We start from the raw sequence: 16,143 nt of genomic DNA, 5'->3' as shown, positions 1-16,143 counted from the left end.
ACAGTGAATGATTAAAATCAATCGGCCTTAGATCAAATGAATTCAGTTCAGAATTCATTGTGTACCCTTCAAAACTTCTCTCTCGTCAAGGTTAAAAAATATAAATAGCAATGGAGTATAGATCGAAAGCAATTGAGTATAGAAAGCAATTAAGTATAGATAGCAATGGAGTATAGATAGCAATGGACAAAGTATCCACAGCAATGGAGTATAGATGGTAATGGAGTATAGAAAGCAATTGAGTATAGAAAGCAATTAAGTATAGATAGCAATGGAGTATAGATAGTGATGGAGTATGGATGACAACAAAGTATCAACAGCAATGTAGTATAGATGGCAATGGAGTATAGATGGCAAGTGCACTTGCCATCTATACTCCTGCCATCTATACTCCATCCATTGCCATCTTTACTCCCTGCAACCATTTCTTCTGGCCATAGACTATACTAGCCCTCGCTTTGTTGAGTCGTTGTCATGGTTCTGCTTGGGCAAGTCAGCCCGCTGATCGTAAATTCAACTTGTAAAAGATGTTTCCTCCCGATTTCCCTGAGCCATGTCAAGGGCAGAGTATAGATTGAATGCAATATCTTATTTGCATAACAATCGCGTGATATGCCAGTGTATGTGTCAAAGGTCAAATGGAGTGTAGATGGCAATGAGTATAGATGGCAGAACACCGGCCGGTTCCTGGGTGAATGTGCCCTACAAAAACGTCGCGATTAATTCCGTAGAGCTTTTCTCACTTGATATGAATCGCTTGGGATACTTCTCAGGTTTTTTCTCAGATCCTCGAGGGTTTTGTTTTGGAAGAAATGTCTGTTCATTATGTTTTCCATATCACAATTATTACATAACAATGATCGCCTCTGAGTTCCTGTCGCCCGGACCGTGGAGCTATGGAGGTACCAGAAGATGCCCGGACGAACACCATCAAAAATGTTATCAATGCTCTTTCAATGGTACATTTTGGAATTTTAGACTATCTGGATTCAAAACATACCTGTTTCTGCATATCTGCTTCACTCAAAGCCATTTTGATGTCTTACGTTTGATAATTCACGGCAAAAATATCAAGCAATTATAACAACCAGGTTGCCCTCAAGCACTATTTAGGTAGCCCATGGCAGATGATCATGTGAGCATGGTTGAGTGTACTTGATAGAAGGGGTGTACATTATTCTGTATGTGGCTTTAAGAAATATAATGCATTTTTCATGAACGAAATGTGAACTGAGCACGGTGAATTTATATAAAATACTTTATTTGACTAGAAGAATTCATATTTCATAGATTGTTTGACAAATACTTGAGGTATAGCATGTTATCAGTTCACTTATATTCCCACGCCGCAACCCTGATTCAGTGACCCACTGTATCTGGTCACCTGATCAAAGTCACCCATGACCTGCGTGCTAGTAGCACGCTTCAGATTAAGAATCTGATTACAATCATTGTATTTTGTTCACTGTGTGCAAAAGGGCTTTCGATAATTGTTTCGCAATTTTTGTCAATTAATGTTGACTACAGTTTCTTGTTCTATTCTAGAAAATATGTTTTTATGGTATGATTTGTGTGCTACCTCCATTGCATGAGATACACATCGATGAATTGTCAACTCAGCCTATAAACTGCATTCAATTGTGTCGAAAAGTAAATTCTGGTCCGGACTACAAATTACGATTCAAATGTAAACGTGATACTGCATTATATACATGTATACATGCTGAGTTTACGTGCTTAACGATTGTTGTTTCTGTGTTTCAACAGTCGAGGAGTAAAACAAAAACTTAGAATATTGATATACCAAAGAAAAGTAGTAAAGCAATATAAAATGTTACTCATTTAACTGAAACTTGTATAAACATATATAATTTAACCACAGGCGACCCAATAGGTTCTGAGTTTTTCACACTGTTTTCTCTATCATTTTCTCTTCTTTCTTCATGCTCTGAATGATCGGAATAAATAAAATAAATGGTTTATATAACCTAACCTAGCCTCTGTGACTCTTTATTTATTTTACACTCCATTACAAGGACGTATATCTCTCATGCACACATGTAATTAATTAGTCAACACAACTAATTATGCTAATCTGTGGACTTATCAGAGGTTGGTCAACATCGGAAAGATAGTGATGTTAACCATTCCTATCTTTCGCGATGTTGACCAACCCGTAAAATCCCTGATAAGTCCACGGATTAACATAATTAGTTGTGTTGTTTTTTTTGGTTTTGTTTTTTTTTTACGTTTTTAACCCCGCCACCACTTTAGCGAGGTTTAAAAGCGTAAAATTCAAAACCAGCCCGTAAAAGGCAGAAATCCCATCCGCAAACACCACAGTTATGGACCCACAGCTAATACCTTTTCGATTATCAACATGTGCGATTATCTTATCGAGTGATTATCATATCTATGTCGTAGCAATATTCTTATGAAATATAAAATATTTAATTTACTCATGGCCTATAGTCATTGGACTCGCATCACAACAAAAGATCTGAAAACGAATCACAGTTAGAAAATGTTGCAAAATGCCTGGCGGGGCATTCGAGGACATTGATGAGATCTCGAGAACACCACGTACCGTGTACACCTGTTGCACACTTCGAATTGCACTGTGTCTTATCCAGTAAGATGTTCGATAAAACTAAAAGTTTTGGTATCACCTACACATTTGATACGACAGACACGGTAACAACTGTCCAGTTTTGTCCATTCGAACAGTTTTCTCAGCTGATCGCTTTCGGAGATCGTTTGAGGGTGTCGCTTCCAGGTAAGACAATATACATGCACAGCACTATCTCACCCGGAGGAATTAATGCAGTGTTATCCTTATATTTAAAAGTAGCCAGGTAAATTGAGAAAGTCACTCCCCTGCCCAATATCAGAACACTTTGATGCTCCTTATAGTATCATTTACCTGTGGCAATCAACCACATGTTTTCCATACTGGGAATGTTACTCAGGGTATGTACTGTCATGAGGGTAGGGTATGAACCCTTCTTCACAGGTTGTTAAAGTGAGGGCCCTAATCATTCTGACATCTACAGTTGCCCAGTAATGGAACAAGATGCCTAATAAAGGAACACCAAAAACTAGAGAATTTTGGTAATTTATTGCAACCAAAGTTGACATCAAATTGCACCATTTCCAATCTGCTTTCTCGCTGATAGATATTTCATTATAAAATTCTAATATGAGCATGGAACGAACCCCCTAGATTTGATATTAATTTAACAAAAGAGACAGGCAATGTTTGACAATTGGTAAAGCTCCATTAGCTGTAAGTTATATTCATGAATTTCATGTCAATTGACCCCTCCTCTCTTACGCATTTTAATTTTCTTGAAACATGAATGCACGACATACAGTAAGTTACTAAGTTGCATTGGGTGTCTGTTTTTATTTTACTTCAAAATGTTAATTTATCACCACTTCTTGTTGTGTACAAATGTTTTATTAGAAAATTTGAGAATCTTACCTGCATTCTAAGATTTACGTCACTAATTTTGTTCTGAAATTGGGCATGTACACTTTTGGACAAAAATACTTGTATTTTTGCAAAAAAAATGTTTTTTTTTTAAATGCCCAATGCATGCAGAAAAACAACAATGCCAAATACATTCAATTTCAAGGCAATTACAAAGTCAAAATAAAATAACCTTTCTTTCCTGTAAGTATTATGACTATATGTAAAAAGTTTAAGACAAATATTTGCATAAAATGTGCGAGTTTATGATATCAAATCATTAAAAAACTTGCCAAAAAACGGATTTAACACCAGTGGACAACTTTCAACTCCCACCAGTCTGTCAGTTGATCACGTAGGCAGATTTTGCTGTGCAAATACACTCCATTGTATCACAAGGCAAAGCCATTGTGGACACTCTCCTTGTGTCTACATATGGACTGAAAGATTCCACTACCACCAAAGGGGGTATGGCCATATCACCTAGTTTGGGCAAGAAGTAGTTGTAGCACTAGTACCATCGCTTGTAGTTCGATACATGGTAGTGAAGGCCCCTGAAAGCATTGTCTTACAGGGTAGGGCCTTTGCCCAGTATCAAACCACAAGGGACCGTGACGCGTGAGTTGTAGGATGTGTAGTGACATTCTATTCCATGAAGTATTTGAACACTGGACATATTGTTTGGGGAAAGTGATTTTGTCTTTGTGAAAGTAAAGAATACAGAAATGGGATCTCATTGCTGCAGTTCCGTAGCAAATAACATTCCTCAGCGATTTTGGGTGGTGAGGAAAGGCCATGTAAATCGCCGGTGAAAGTTGTTGGCTACGGAACCACAGTATTCAGGGTACACTCCCCTGCCCAATATCAGAACAGCCCAGAATATGAACACATAAAAGTCAGCTTGTGTTCATATTCTGGGCTGTTCTGATAATTCTACACTGAGTTCCATTTTGGGGACATCCCAACACTGATGGTGCACACCTAGTTCCTATATATCTACCCCTTTGATATGGTAGAGTGCAATGAAGAGGATATACATCCTGGTATGTGAATAAACCTATTATTATAATAAATCTTTTAAAGTCGTAATTTACCACTAGTCGAAAGTATAGTGTTTTCAGTTTATCTCGTACATACACAGTGTTGCGGGGCTATTTCACATAAATATCACAGATAATCTGTGAGGTGTTTGACTGGCCTTCATTGACTACATTACTGGGTGATAGAGAGATCATCAGATGTATAGTTTTTAGAAAGTTATGACATCTTGTAGTTTTCCCAATGTTTACATAAAACGTGACTGTGAGTTTGTATCTTTGATATACATCAATGGGCAGGTTTTAATTTGGTTTATGTTGTACCGGACACATCAAGAAACAACATCCATAGGCTTGTGTGGCGCCCCCACATTGGCCTCTTGTTTTACCATTTGTTTTCATTGCTCTATTCCTGCATAGTATTTGCAATCTTTCATGAGAGTTACATGTGTGTGGCTGTGTTTATGAAAATTAATGCTTAGTGAAGAAATGATAAAAGTAGACTTCTTTTAGATCAGTCAGTTGATAAATCATAAAAATTCTTATTGTTTTACAAAGTAATTTTATTGCTGCATTATATTCATATAGTTGATGTCATGCTGTTCTCACACATATTCAACATCTTCCTTCACAAGATGGAGACCCAGAGATTGATGGTTTTGAGTTTGAACATCTCAGAGATTTTCATCATGGAACAAGGGTAACAACAATAGCATGGAGCCCAGAAACTTAATTGGAAACTTTACCAAGACAAGTCAAATAAGTTCCAATTCTTTCAAAGCAATATGTATCCTCTAAAATGAAAGACTTACACTTTTACTCAAACTTCCCTAAGTGTATCTTTCAACCATTTTGTTTCAAAATCAAGAATGAAAATTGGGCATCACAGTGTAAAGTTTGATACTAGGGAAACAAATTACCCAAGATTTACAGATATTTGAAATTCAAAATGGCCTCTATCCCAGTGTTAACTGTATGGAGAAATGTGAAATTTCGATTTTCAAAAAACTGACACATTGAAAAGTTTGCCTTCACCAAAAGATTTAGAATGAACCCCCCACAAGTGGTAGATCACAATAGAATTGATATAAAGTTTGAAAGTCAGAATATCTGTCCCCGAGGCATGATCTGTAAGGCCAAGAAAAATAAAAAGTTTGTTTCTCATCCTCGTGTGCGTCAATGTCAACCTTTTGTTTCTGCTCATGAGGAAAAAATATACCGGTATGATGATAGTGCATAACCACAGTGCTGTATAAAACAGAACTGTAAACAAAATAACTGACACTAACATCCCATTCAGAACTGTACACATATGCCAGTTATAATATTGAGCTGTCAAACTCTGCATTGCTGCGCTAAAAGTCAAACCACAGAACTGTTGCTATATACGAAAATACTAAAGCAACACACAGCTGTGCATTTATTTCTCGTGCATTCCTGTGTTGTTTTATGGTTTTTGGTGTTCTTGTTGGTTGAACTAAAGAATAAAAATGAGAAATGAGAGAAAAAAACCTACATCACCGCATCATGTTTGCAATACCGGTATGTATAGAATGAGAAACAGACTTTTTGTTTTTCTTGGCCTAATCAACTTTTCCTCTTCTCAGTTATTATGATACATTGATTGTCTCACTATAGCATAGTGTCCATGTTAATCATGCATGTACGGACAAATTGAAGGCTGATTTGTAGAAATCGACTGTAAGTTTCAGAAAAAGATTATGACTGTACGGTAAATCTTTGCAATGCTCTCCAATGTTGCCCTTTTGCAAAATTTTCATACTTGTTCAAAACACAGACATGTGACTACTTTGTACCAACTACCACATTGTATTGCACACAAGATGCATTCTTGTTCTGTTCAGATTTAATATTCCTGCATTCGTGTCTGTCATACTTTCTAAGATCTCTTCATTCAAACACTTACCCATAACCAAAAGATTGAACCTGGCTCAAGAAAAGGCTTAAAAATTTAACCTTATCATACTGGTCCTTAATTCGGGCATCAAGTTAATCTTGTCCCTTGCTGTAAATATAATCGCAATCATACGAATCCATAAACATCAAGCAAAAGGCTGCGTGAAAATCAAAAGGTCATTGTTACCGTAAGGTTGGCATATCACATCCACTGTTTTGTGACACCTGATCTAGAGAGGCCCTCGCAAAGATTTCATAATTCATTACATTTTGGTCTGATGACCCATCACAGCTTATGCCCTGTATATGAAGAATTGTATTGGTCAGGTCAAGGGACATGTTGTAATGGAGCAAGATATTTTTATCGGTTGGACTGTTTGAGGTCCATGATCTAAAATAATTTGGCAGAGACCTGTGCCGAGATGATGATATTTTTCATCTCCAGCAAATTGCATGGCAATACATCAATGTTCATAGCCTCCCATTCACTGTCTGTCCTTCAACTTTCTGTTTGATTATTAAGGTGGTAAAATTTTTGACAAAAGCTTCATTTATAGTCGCGCCAGTGGCTTACTGGCTATGCATGTGCAGATTCATTATATACCGGTACTATGCGAGTAACCGGAAGTGTACCCAGCTTTCATGGGTGCTGCCATGTTTTTTTGAGTGCTCTTAAGAAATACAATATGTCTCTATAATTAAGCTGTAAGTATTATTATCGATAAAAAATATTGTTACTGTCATGCCTAAAAAGTAGAAAAAAAGAGAAAACTGTCTTGCATATGAACGAGGGCATACACAAAGAATGCTGGGATTGAATTTTAGAAAAGCGCCCTCTGTGTCAATAACTAGATGCAAAATTTCCAGTTTTGAGACGGAACGCTAGTTTTCAGCTTGCAAATCAAAGTTGCAGGGCAGTTACTATTGCAACGATGATGGCACAATATATTCTTGTTAAACACAATACTAGTAGTTCTCATGTTAAAAATTGCCAATTTTTGTCCAATAGTTTTACACATTGAACAGAAAATCTATATGTGTAGGGTCTGACATCCATGTACGTGAACTGTTTTCATCTACTACCGGTATTACTAATCATGAATCAATACTAAAATATTTCTAATCTAAATCCCTGGTGCGACACCAAGAGCTGAGCCCTATGTAATATTATTCAAATAGATGTTTTCACAGCAACACGTTTGTTTCCTTTCAAATTATTTGCAAAATTATTCAAATTTTGAGACTTCTCTTAAGGAAATTAAAATCACAAAACTACATTGTTAACTGTATGTATTTGAGTCTTTCCACAGTAAAGCGCAACATTTGACATTCCCAATTTTGGAGCTCTAGCTTTTTCAATGATAACAGCATTCACACAGAATGATATTATTTTTAGTAAGTACTACATATGAACATATAAAAAAATAATATTAAAGCTGTATGTCCAGCTCAACAAAAATTATAGATTTTTATCTTTGTAAATATGGCCTCTATTTGCTCACCATTTTGTGACATTTTGTACCCCTGTAACATTAGGAAGGGATATTTACAATATTTATACCATTTGAATTGATTTCAAATGCAAAGTAGTAATGTATTATAAGCAATTACGAACTAAATTTATTCTTAGAAAAAAAGCACTAGGGAAAGGGCCAAATATTATGCCCAAAAATATTGCTAACGCGTGTAACAATGTCTGTCCAACTCTATGCGAATTGATAATATGAGAACAATAAATATAGTGAAGGCTGTAAGCTGCAACAAACCACTCATACATTTGACTAACAATGAAATCTTCCACTATGTAACATTCTTTATTCTGTCTTTATTGAAGCTTGGGTTCTCTTGCAGTTAAAATATTTCTGGAAGGAGTGTGTCCACATGTTACAGTGTTAACTCATTTCCAAAATCAAGATTTAAAAAAAATTCTTTTGGTATACATTGCTGAAATTTTGTCATTTGAGGGTGCCCTAAAGTTCATGTTTTATGGCGCAATTGAATATAAACCGATGGCCACCATTACAGAGAGCACCTGAATGGCAGGATGTGTGTCCTCTTTGTTACACGCGTTACGGTGTTACACGCGTGGAAGTAATTGTAGTTTAATTAAATACTGGATAGAATAATGTTAATTTGTTTTTTAGTGTGACAATTCTATCTGTATCAGAAAGTTACTGAAAGCTTTCTTTACAACTATTGATGCACCTTAGATGCCCATATCGTTTATGAACGAATTGGACAGAACTGATGATGTGTGTCCAATGTTACATACGTTATCCCATAGACAATACAGGGGTCTTCCCTCTGTTGTCTATATGGTTATCCACAGAGCCAATTTATAACAATTCACATCATAATTCTGAGGTATTTAACTTCGTCATGACATATACATATATAAATCAATCAAGTACATTTATTCAGAATGGAACACACACAATTTGTGTATAAAGCCAATCCAGTGTCTGTATATGTTACATACGTTGCCAGTTGCCATAACGTTGCATCAGATATCCTCCTCTTCTGATAATATTAAGATTAAAACATCTTCTGAAGTGTGTTTCTAGTTCTTGTAGACTAATGGGTTTCTTTCAAACTTGGCACAGGGATGATAATGGGATACATGTGATCAAATACAATTCAATGTCATGTCTGTCCATGTTACACGCATTACTGTTGCCGTGACAATTTGCCCTCCTTCTTAAACAAAGAAATTATTTATCTTAAAAAAATATTTTTAGATGACACACCTGTAGTACTGTCCACCCACTCAACTTTTAGATTCAGATTAATAAATTTAATTTTTGACCTTATTGTCACAAAGTGGTTGCACTTTACTGTGGAATGACTCATTTATGAAAATCAATAAATCTGACTTGTCAACCTGTGAGATGCTTTACCTCACATTGTGCAGCAAAATTTGAACTTTGTAAGAAAATTTATATCTATAGTTACGTTATAAGTCATTAAGTTAGTAATGAAAGTAGTAGTAGTAATAGTAGTACATCCATGTATAGTTTATTTTTAACACATCCAAAATAAACTTTAACGTTCGCATTAAGGACCGGGAAGAAACAAATGTCACATCCTGTCCTTGTAGTGCTTCAGACACAGTACAAGTGATATTGACAATGCTGTTAATTCATTCATGTTGAAGTTTGCTGATGACACTAAGCTCTGTACAATTGTAAATTCCATTGATGATAAGAGCAATTTCCAAGAGGATTTAATCAAGTTAACAAATGGTCTTCTGATTGGCAAATGGCCTTTAATGTTGACAAGTGCAAAGTAATGCACATTGGCAAAACAAATCCAGCATACGACTACACAATGAATGACATTCAGCTGAAAGTTGCAACAGAAGAAACGGACTTGGGTGTTTTAATTCATAACTCACTAAAGCCAAGCAATCAATGTGCAGCAGCAGCAATGAAAGCAAACAGAACACTTGGAATGATTAAAAGGAACATAACGTACAAATCAAGATATATCATCATGAAACTATACAAATCCCTTGTCAGGCCACACTTGGAGTATGCAATTCAACGTTGGAACCCATATTACAGGAAGGACATAGATCTACCGGTACTTGAGAACATACAAAGAAGAGCTACCAAGTTAATACCAGAACTGCAGCATTTGTGTTACAACGACAGGTTAAAGGCTTTGAACTTATCTTCATTGGCGGAAAGACATTGTCGTGGGGAAATGATTCAGTTTTTTCGGATGTAAAAGGATGGATAAAGTAGCTGCAGACAAACTATTTACATTTACCCATTCAAGCAAAACCAGAGGACACTCACTAAAGCTTGCCAAATCAACTGTCAGATTGGATACTAGGAACATTTTTTCACTCATTTTTTCACCCACTGGAATGACTTGCCTGAGCATGTTATTCAAGCCAAAAACTGTGTGACTTTAAAATAAGACTTGACCATGAGCATATGAACAGAATGAGGGATTATATAAGCCTTTAAGGCTTCCTTCCCTATCTTGCCATGGTTTTTTCCGTGGCAATCATAGTAAATCACAGTAAATAACTTTCAAACAATATGTTTAACTGATTACCATTGATACACTGGTATTAGCAAGAAAGCAAACAATTTGTTCAGCTTGATTATTTCCTTGTTTTACTTTGTCTACAGATTTTGTACAGCAAGAACAGACAGTAAACTCAGATCGTTTTCATCAGATCTAAAGCGAAGACACTGTTATAGTAAATCTTATCGATATACTCATACTGGTACAACAAACATGTAACTGTCATTGAATAGGATAGTTCTTTTGTGAAATTTATACATACAATCAGAGTTCCTGTTTGGGCTTATTTGCACCATAGTTGTGCAGTGTCTGTGATTTCTCTTCCAGGGGAATTTCATGTTTTGCACAAGTTTAGTTTAGGTTATTTTGATCATACTTAGTTTTGGTAAGAATAAACTTCAAAACTTCTGCAAAAGGTGTGACGTCAGTGTCAATTCTACTTCCACATTTTGAGTTTTAATGCTCATTGTGCAATCTCCGTGCCAATCATTACTTCTGCATTTTATCTCCGTGTCAATTATTACTTCTGCATTTTATTTCTGTGCCAATTATTACTTCTGCATTTTATCTCCGCGCCAATTATTATTTCCGCATTTTGAGTTAAGAGCTCATTGTGGTACAGTTACTATCAACACACAGTACGTGTATGCATTCAGGGAAGTTGGCAAATACAAATGTAGCTTTTTGTGTCTGTTGCATTTAAACAGCAAATTTAGCACACCATGTCAATCTGAAGATAGAAATTCCTATATTCTAAAACAAAATCTCACCTCAATCTTGGAATTTGCTGAAATGAACAAGCATTTTTGTTTGTCATTCTTTCCCTTAAATTTCCCAAGGTGTACCGGTATATTTGTACTTGCTTTGTGAAAACCGTCTCATCACATTAATTGATAGCTTGTGCAGGAGGAATGAAACACATGGAAGAATATTTTCAAAAAAGTGAATTTATATCATTGTTTAAAAACAAAACTCTGACAGTTTTACAGCTTTTCCTGTTTGTTTTTCAGGTAATGGATGGTCACACAAGTTATGTCAATGATGTTGTCTTTGGACCAACAGAAGGTCAACAAATTGCCAGTGTCAGTGATGATCACACTTGCCGAGTCTGGGACTTGGATGGACTGAGGGCGTGCTTTCCATTGGACTTAGCTTGTATGTCTGTGTGTTGGCATCCAGATGAACCAGCCAAGGTAATGTGTCACTGAGCCAAACAAACATTTCTGCAAACTTTGGGTTTGTGTTTTCCACATAAATCACAGATCTTGAATAAGGTGGTGCTCTTTTGATCTCAGTGAAACGTAGGATCAGTGTTTTCCACATCAATCACAGATCTTGAATAATGGGAGATCCGGAATGGTCTTTTAACCATTGTGAAAGTGAGGTGTGGTGCTTTCAAAATCATTCATGCATGTTGAATTAGGACAAAGCTCTCCCTACCCCAATGAAAACGTGACCTGAAAACTCATACTAACTGCAAGCGTAGCAAACAAACAAGGGTGACCCTATTGCAGAAAAAAACATTACTAATACACTCTCTCTGTTGCTGGAAAATACCATTCACTGAATACTATGCAACATTTCAAATGATGTGTCAGAGTCCTTAAATTGTTATCAAGTCTATATATCTTGAAATTTGGATAAGTTAGTTGCCACTGATTCCTGCAACACATCAAAGAGAACGGACACTCTCTAAAAGTGTACTGCTGGTTAAAGTGGTACTTATTTTCAATATTGTGATGAAACATAAATGAATTCTACAAAACCCAATCATTTTATCCTCTTTTGTTATTATGTTTAATTCAATATATTTAACTTAACAGTTTTATTTCAACATTACTCTACTACTAGCTAATGGTGGCTGAAAAGAAAGGCACAGTCAGATTTTATGATCTCACAACCCACCAACCAATTATGTCACTAGATGCAGGTCATGTGACCCTAATGTAGGTTGATATCTGCTTTCTTGACCCAGTTCGCATTGGTTGTATTGCAAATTGGAATTGGATGATGTGGGATTCCACAAGGTCAAGTTGAGAAGGTCTTCAGTGTTGGATTGGTGTGTATTTTTACAATTTTAAAAAGTTTTAATTCAAGTAAGCTTTTCAAAATTGTGTTCCTGTGTATTACAAAACAATATTTAGTATCTTTTTCGGATATTTTGAATACCTGATGTAAGATGCATGTCATAGTTGCAGAGCATTATTATCAAAAACTTTATCCTGCCACAGGAGAACAGACAAGCTCACAATGAGGGAGGTAGGAATTTCAGATGGTCATGAGTCAGTGAGAATCTGTTTGCCACAACAGGACACCAGATGTGAACTGAAAATGCTCACGTTTCATTATATACCGGTTATGTGTAAATTTGAACCTTTGCCACATGTTTGGAACTTCATTGAAAGTATTATGATCAACATAATGAACAATAATCACCGCCGATTAATTCTAAAAGGTCATGAAGTATACAAATATGTAGTTAGCTGAAATAAAAATATTAAAGTTCTTTGACTGCTGTCATTGTATCACCATTTTATATAGCAAGTGTAATTACCGTTGGCTTGGTCCTTCAAGCCTTATATGCCGAGCTGTGAAAGCTCATTAGTTATGCAAATTATAAATTAGCTGACATGAAAATGTGAAATGACTTTCGATATTGTTTTAACCAGGTATAATCATCAATGTACATAGCATGTTTTGCCAACTTTGATCAAGTAAATCCCAGTATATATCCCTAATAAGCAAAGTTCATGTAAATTAGGAATTGACTTAAGTAAAAATGCTTAATGATTGTCAATAATGTATCATGGTATCTGCAATATATGTAGCAAGTTTTGTCAACTTTGGTCAAGTCAATTCAGATATGTATATCTAATTAGGAAAGTTCATTAAATATGCAAATTAGGAATAGGCTGAAGAGAAAATGCTTAATGACTTTCAATAATATTGTATATAGTGTCTTTAATGTACATAGCATGTTTCATCAATGTTGATCTAGTCAATTCAGATAAATATCCCTAATTATGAAAATTCATTTAATATGCAAATTAGGAATTGGTTGAATTAAAAATGTCTTTTGACTTTCAATAATGTTATATCACAGTATCTTTGATGTATATAGCAAGGTTCAACAACTACAATCAAGTTAATTCAGATGTACCAGTATATCTCTAAATGGGAAAGTTCATTAAATATGCAAATTTGGAATTGGCTGAAGTAAAAGTGCTGAAAGACTTTCAAAAATGTTGTATCATAGTAGCTCCAAATACATGTAGCAAGTTTCATCAACGTCGGTCCAGTCAATTCAAATATATATCCCTAATTAGCAAAGTTCATTAAATATGCAAATTAGGAATTGGCTAAAGTTAAAACGCTTAATGACTTTGAATAATGTTAAATCATAGTATCTTTAATATACATACCAAGTTTGGTCAAGTTTGATCCAGTCAAATCAGACATATATCCCTAGTTAGGAAAGTTCATTAAATATGCAAATTAGCATTTATCTTTCATGTCACCCCTTAATGGTTCCCACTGCTGATATATCTTGGTGTGACCAACATTTGTAGCAAATCTCATCAAATTGTGTGTAGTCGTTTTTAATGTATATCCGTTTTTTCTAAAATCATTAATTATGCAAATGAGCAAAAAGTATGCAAGCCACACCCACCAAAAACTAATCAGTTCTTGCCATTTGCTAACTGAATATATGTACTAGATTTGATTCTGATCTGATAAGCCGTTTTTGAGATATCGGACCAACAGACAGACAGACAGACAGACAGACAGACAGACAGACAGACATCGCTGCGACATATGCTCACGTGTGTAAACACGTGAGCAAAAAATGAGGTCAAGGTATTCCATCTGGGACACTCACAGGTAATGGAGGCTTTCTACACAATCAAGCTGTTCAACTCTTTAATTACAAAGCACAGCACTTCAAACAAGTCTATTAGTGTAAACAATGTATAGGTACTAGTATGTGTTTGTTTTACAACCATCAAATTATTCAATGTTTTCTTGACATTTGATTACAGAACATTGCACTTGACAGTGCTTGTGGTTTTAGTCTAGAGTATGCTTTATACAGGTTTCTTGCCAGACTTGGTACTAAACATTTTGGCATTGGTGGACTTTGAACAGAATTTTCTGTGGTTATTAGTCCCCACGTACACCGTCCGGGGGGACTTATAGGTTTGGTCATGTCCATGCGTGCGTCCATCCGTTCACGCAGATATCTCAGAGATGCCTAGAGCGATTTATTTCAAACTTGGTACAAGGATTACTCCATATGTCATACATAGGTATGTCGATTTGTTTTGTGATACGATCAAATATGGCCGCCAGGCGGCCATTTTATTACGATTTTTTCATGTACAGAGCCATAACTCAGACATGTTTCAACAAATTTTATTCAAAGTTGGTACAAGGACATTGACCAATGTCATAGATATGCATGTCAATTTGTTTTGTGATACGATCCAATATGGCTGCCGTGCGGCCATTTTGTTACGGTATTTTTTCATGTACAGAGCCATATAACTCAGGCATATCTCAACCGATTTTATTCAAAGTTGGTACAAGGACATTGACCTATATCATACATATGCACGTCCATTTGTTTTGTGATACGATCCAATAAATTAAATTAATTGCCAATTTGCATTTACATGATGAACTTTTGTTTTTAGGGTGAATGTCCAGAAGCACTGCATCAAACTTTATGAAATATGGTACCAGTGATAATCTATCAGTGTTATGATAGGATGCAAAAATGTTTTGCAACATCCTGTCGATTAATTCCCAGTTGACTCCTTTAATGACCTTTAGAATGGTGGCCTACCATACATTGGTTTTATGTTTTCATCACCATGGAACTCATTCTTGGCCATTGAGCGTCATCTGTATCAAAGTATTTTTATCACAGACCTAATTAATGAAGAGGACTCTATCCTCTCTGAGGACTTGTAATCAAAGTACCCTTTAACAAGTGGGGACTGTGTCATCAACGATGACTATGAAATGTGATATAAAAAGCAGTTGTCTCATTCTTGTTTAGAAAAAGTAAAAAACTCTGCTCTTTAATCAGTATGAATTTCCACTGGTTTTCAGGTACCTGTGTCAAGTTCATTACCAATCACAGCAGGGGGTCTGAGCTGGCATGCTACTTTACCAGTTTGTGCTGTTGGTGGAGATAGGAAAGTACATCTATGGATGACAGAAATATAAACTCAGTGAGAGATGAGTACAGACCAGAATTCCACTTCTCGGTATTTCTACATGTTTTAATTGAAAAGCTGTTTGAAAATTTGTTCTTGAGATATCAAAAACTTGAAACAGACTTTGGAAAATCATTCCTACTGAGAACTGGATGGATTCATTTTAACCATGGATGGATACACTTTGCTCAATAAAAAGATCATTTGTCATCAAAATGGAAAGAGGTACATCTATTGTCATGGAAATTCAAAGAAATGGTTCATTTTAACGTTAAAGGTGTTCCATTCCTCATCTGGTTTTATCCTTGCACTGTTTCAGTATAAATTTCCTGAATACAGAATTGCATGGTGAATTGATATCATGGACATCTTTAAGTATTTAATTTTACCATGTGTATGCAGTACGACTGCAGCTGTAAACCAACCATGTTCTGACTGAGTATTGTTTTCTTTCAGG

General features: G+C 35.7%; 1 protein-coding gene and 1 long non-coding RNA gene across 2 annotated transcripts in view; both read left to right on the top strand.

Moving 5' to 3' along the window:
• The window catches only part of LOC139115819 (nucleoporin Nup37-like), a 600,123-nt gene extending 584,221 nt beyond the window's left edge, over positions 1–15,902 (top strand). Inside the window, exons 7-8 of the mRNA XM_070678204.1 lie at positions 14,323–14,346; positions 15,580–15,902. Coding sequence (XP_070534305.1) covers positions 14,323–14,346; positions 15,580–15,696 — 141 coding nt within the window. The 3' untranslated portion in view covers positions 15,697–15,902. The remainder of the gene's footprint in view (positions 1–14,322; positions 14,347–15,579) is intronic.
• On the top strand, positions 11,612–12,779 carry LOC139147300 (uncharacterized). Its single transcript, XR_011555697.1, has 3 exons — positions 11,612–11,657; positions 12,316–12,523; positions 12,696–12,779. It is a non-coding gene; the product is annotated as an uncharacterized lncRNA (long non-coding RNA).
• Positions 15,903–16,143: the final 241 nt, after the last annotated feature.

Source organism: Ptychodera flava, chromosome 2 (genome assembly GCF_041260155.1).
Source record: "Ptychodera flava strain L36383 chromosome 2, AS_Pfla_20210202, whole genome shotgun sequence".
Classification (NCBI taxonomy): domain Eukaryota; kingdom Metazoa; phylum Hemichordata; class Enteropneusta; family Ptychoderidae; genus Ptychodera; species Ptychodera flava.
The sequence above is the reverse complement of the archived record's forward strand: the minus strand, read 5'-3'. Positions and strand labels throughout refer to the sequence as shown.